We start from the raw sequence: 4502 nt of genomic DNA, 5'->3' as shown, positions 1-4502 counted from the left end.
ATGTATTTATCTCTACTGCAATCAGTTCTACTTGTGAAGGTATATCTAATTCTATTTTTTTGACTTCTCGATTTTTCTTAGTTAACATTATAATTCCTCCTCCTTTTTTTAAGTTCCTATCTCTTCTCCATATATTATATTCCTCTAAGTTTAGGATGTCATTTGATATCTTTGGTGTTAATTTTGTTTCAGTTAGGCATATTATATGTGGTTCATTTTCTCTGACAAAATTATTCATCTCTAATAATTTAGATACTATTCCATCCACATTTGAGTACATCAACTTAATCATCTTGTTTATATACTTGTCATGATTTGGTTCTACTACCTTCCTCATTTTTATTCCCTCCTGTTTATGTACCACTTTCGTAACTACAATCCTATTACTTTGTAAAAAAAAAAAAAAATGTATTCTCCTCTGATCTCTCATTTTTCATTTTTGCTTCCTCCCTCTTCTCTCTCAGTAATTCCAGTTCCTCTTGTGTTAGGCATCTTTTTATCCATACATTTTTGAACTCCTCTTTTTCCATAAGGTTCTTTGCATTTTTTAGTATCTCCTCCACGGTGTTTACACTCTGGAAGGTTAACTTTAAGGGTCTTGACTTGCTTCTCTCGTATTTCCCTAACCTTTTGTGTTCCTCTATGTCTTTACTACAGATTTTCTCTGATACTTCTTTCAATATGCCCATTACATTTGCCATCTCCTTTTTGTCTTTTGAGATCTTGTTTTTTACTTCTTCCTCTTCTATACCAGTGATTACTATAGATTTGTTAATATCTACTGAATCTCTGACTAACGTAGGATTGTTTTGGATTATTCTTTTCACTTCCTTTTTAATGCTTTTTTCTTCCACTCTTGTTTCTAAGTCTTTCATTACTTTCACCATATCAGCATATATGGTTTCCACATCATTTTTGTAGCTTTGCACAGCTTCATTCATCTGTGTTATCTTCTCCTCAAAATCACTGCTCTGATCTACTAGAGTGCTTACTTGCCTAATTGTCTCTGTATCATTTTTTAACTCTTCCATAATACTCTCGTGGTTGACTACTGTACTTTGCCATGTCACTGATTTTCCTCCTAAGTGTACCCACTTCAACTTTTAGCTCACCTATGGTTATCTCTTTCTTGTTGACTTCCTTTCCTAATTTTTCTATTTCTTCCTTTTGCAAGTGCATCTGTTTCTTAATTTCCTCAATCTCATTTTGAAAAGCAGTCTCAAGCCTGTGTACTCGCTCAGACTCTGAGTTTACCGCAGTTGGATTGATGGGAGCCAGGGGGATTACTTGATTTGGATTCCCAACTACCTGACATAAATTGCATGATTTCACATAATCAGAATTGTTCTTCTGCATGCCTGGCCAGAAAAAGTGGTTCATCACTTTGGCATAAGTTTTCTTGATATCTAGGTGACCAGCCTGTCAATCATGAGCAAGTTGAATTTGGCCTTTCATGTAGATTGTGCCATTAGTACTTGGTGTGTCTCAGCCCATGTGTCTGTGTCAGTAAGCTGTGGTGGTCGGTAAGCTCTCATCAATATACCTTCTCTATTGACAGTAACATGGAGTCTTACCGAAACCATCATCTGACACTAAGTGTCTGATAGAGGTCAAGGACGAGTCTGATTGTTGTGCCTTTATGAGGTTTGCTTTTGAGATTATGTTGTCATAAGGATTCTCTGAAGGTACTGGGGTATTAAGGTGAGGTAAAGCTTTAACCCGAGCTGCTTGTGCCCTGGATACTGCACAAATAGGAAAAACATCATGATCCTCCTCCTCGCCAACTAGGAGAACAAAAGGATTATCCATTATTGTAGGAGCAGGAACCACCCGACAGCCTGTGATGTCGTTACCGAGTAGAAGATGAACATCAGTGATAGGGAGAGGCTCGTTAGTGACCGCTACTTTCTCTACACCTGAGTAAATGGGAGACTCTAAGTAAACTTTAGCTAATGGGAAGGACACCTGTGAGGTTAAACTAGCTAGTACCACTTTCACCCGTGTGTGTGCAGCCTGAATATCACAGAATGCCTTTATGTGCAGAACTGATTTGGCAGCACCTGTGTCATGTAGAATTCTGATAGGGTATGAAGGAGAGTTAGGGGACAGGGATACTTGACCTTGAGTCTTAAAAGGCACGAAGAGTTCAGTGTTAGTTTCCATACTAGTGGTGGCAATGGGTTTGGATGAGGGTAACCCAGAATCCCTCTTTGCTGTTCAACACTTTGGATTATTACAATTTTGAATTACATGGTCTTTTGTTTTGCAGTAATTGTAACGATGTCTGTTCCTTTGTGTTACCATTTTATTTATTCTTACTTTGTAAATAATTAGGAAATAAAAAAAACAAGGTCATGATGTGACTACGTACGATTTGATTTCTATTAATAACATTGTTTATTTGCAAAATTCTTCCATGTCTTCTGTTTTACTGCATTGAATCTGAATATATGTTGACATTCCCAATAAACACCAGACAAGTCGACAAGGACTTTCCATCATTCCTTACAACTGGTGATCCTGGAGTGACCAGCCTACATTGTCATGCCTGCTGACAGTCAAGACAAGAACATCATGGAGACCCCGACAATGAACACCGTTGGGGTAAGGTTGTTGTGGTAAGGTTGTCGCCCTTCTCTTCCAAGGAGCCCATCTCCTGGTTCTGGCAGGAGGAGGTCCAGTTCCGTCTGTGGAAAGTCACCGACCCTCGCACAAAGGCAGACTATGTGCTGGAAGCCATTCCAGAAAACCTGTTTCCCCGCATCTTGGCGTGGCTGGACGAAAAGGATGATGATGTCAAATATGAGGATCTCAAGACTTACTTTAAGAAATTACACTTTGTCAGTAACTGGGCCCAACTCCTCAGTATACCACAACTACCCCTGGGGGACATTACAGCACGTGCAGCCTGGAATGAGATGCAAGCCTTTGCTTGGCTGCCTGAAATAGACCCTACAACCAAGCAACCACTCCGTGTAAACTTACTTCATGAGCTATGGCTGCGACATCTTCCCCTTTCTGTAAGGGCTGCCCAACATGATGCTGACGAAAACCCTATGGAAGCCCTCATAAAGAAGGCAGATGAGCTTATCAGTCCCACCAGGGCTTCCTGTATCTCTGACACCATCTGCTCTGCCCCATCCGAGGAGCTTTCCAACACGAGCGCCACTAAGACCTTCACCCACTTGAGGCCACCCACCAACTAGACCTATAACTGCACACCCGGAACTTGCAGTCAATTCCTGCCTCTGGACTGTGCTACTATCACAACAAGTTTGGATCAAATGCATGCAACTGAATCTCTGGATGCTAGTGGCCAAAAAACGTGTAGCTGGGTTGCCACTAACTGTGTTGGTGGCCTTTCAATACCTTGAACTACCAAACACCCACGCTCTTGGTCCACTGTGCTTAGGATTCAACATCACGGATTTCCTTATCTGGCCACAAGTTCCTGGTTGACACAGGTGCCTTCCATTCCTAATTCCCTGCTACAGTTAAGAATAGGACCCACCACAGTAAGCAACCATCCAAAATCAAATTCTACATAGTCGCATGCATGACATTTTTAAATTTCCTAATTATATACAAAGTAAGAATAAATAAAATGGCAACATAAAGGAACAGACGTTGTTACATAATTATAAAAAAGGTGGGAATCAGAATTCTGACTATCTGCGACTGTCCTCAGCATATTGTGCTTTTTTAATACTGGATCATCAGAGGATGATCTCATTGTGTTTTTGACTGCGATTCCAACCGCTGAGTGATCAAACCAATAATTTATGGGCAGCAGCCAGATCTGTAGTGTTTTCTACATTTTTCTCCCTTTGTTCTTCAGTATACCTCAGGATATAGAAGGGCAGTCTGGACTTGAATTGCTCGAGGACTATCAAGTTAAGTAGCCCTAATATATTTTTTGTCTCAGTTGCCTCTAGCCATTTTTTGAATATTCTAAGCAACTCCTGAGTGAACTCTGCAATAGTTTGATTGAATCCCTTCTGGAAGTTCCTCAACTGTTGTCGGCAACTAGGGGGTGACTGAATATGCCTGAGAATCACCGTCTTGACTCGATCGTAATGGTTAGGTTCATTTAGGGAAGTGTATTCCTTTTGAGCTTTGCCTACCAACTTGGGTACTAGGGTAGACAACCACTGATCTCTAGGCCACTCATTCTGTGTTGCTATTCTCTCAGATGGCCTGAAGTAGCTAACTACACTCACCTCAATGAATACTAGTAACTGTGAGGATACCTCTCCTGGCCTGAACTTTTTCAGCTCCTGCTGACACTTTCTTTGTTCTTTTTCGTCCTTAGCCTGTAACTACCTTATCTGCATTTCTGTCTGTGCCTTCTTCTCATCTGATGCTATCTCTGCTAACTTAATTTCTAGTTGCTTCCTCTCTTTCTCAGTTTGAATCTGGTATTCTAGTTGCTGCTTCTCTTTCCCAATTTCCATCTGGTATTCAGTTGCTGCTTCTCTTTCTCAATTTGCATCTGGTATTCT

The 4502-nt window shown here is 40.6% G+C and overlaps 1 protein-coding gene across 1 annotated transcript; it reads left to right on the top strand.

Annotated features, from left to right (window-relative positions):
- Positions 1–1863: 1863 nt before the first annotated feature.
- LOC145417507 (uncharacterized) lies at positions 1864–3206 on the top strand. The gene is made up of 2 exons (XM_080286215.1): positions 1864–1890; positions 2559–3206. Exons 1-2 carry the CDS (start codon positions 1864–1866, stop codon positions 3204–3206), a joined length of 675 nt encoding a protein of 224 aa, XP_080142341.1.
- Positions 3207–4502: the final 1296 nt, after the last annotated feature.

This window comes from Coenobita brevimanus, chromosome 110 (assembly GCF_032717465.1).
Source record: "Coenobita brevimanus isolate Jiangsu-jjx chromosome 110, ASM3271746v2, whole genome shotgun sequence".
Classification (NCBI taxonomy): domain Eukaryota; kingdom Metazoa; phylum Arthropoda; class Malacostraca; order Decapoda; family Coenobitidae; genus Coenobita; species Coenobita brevimanus.
The sequence above is the reverse complement of the archived record's forward strand: the minus strand, read 5'-3'. Positions and strand labels throughout refer to the sequence as shown.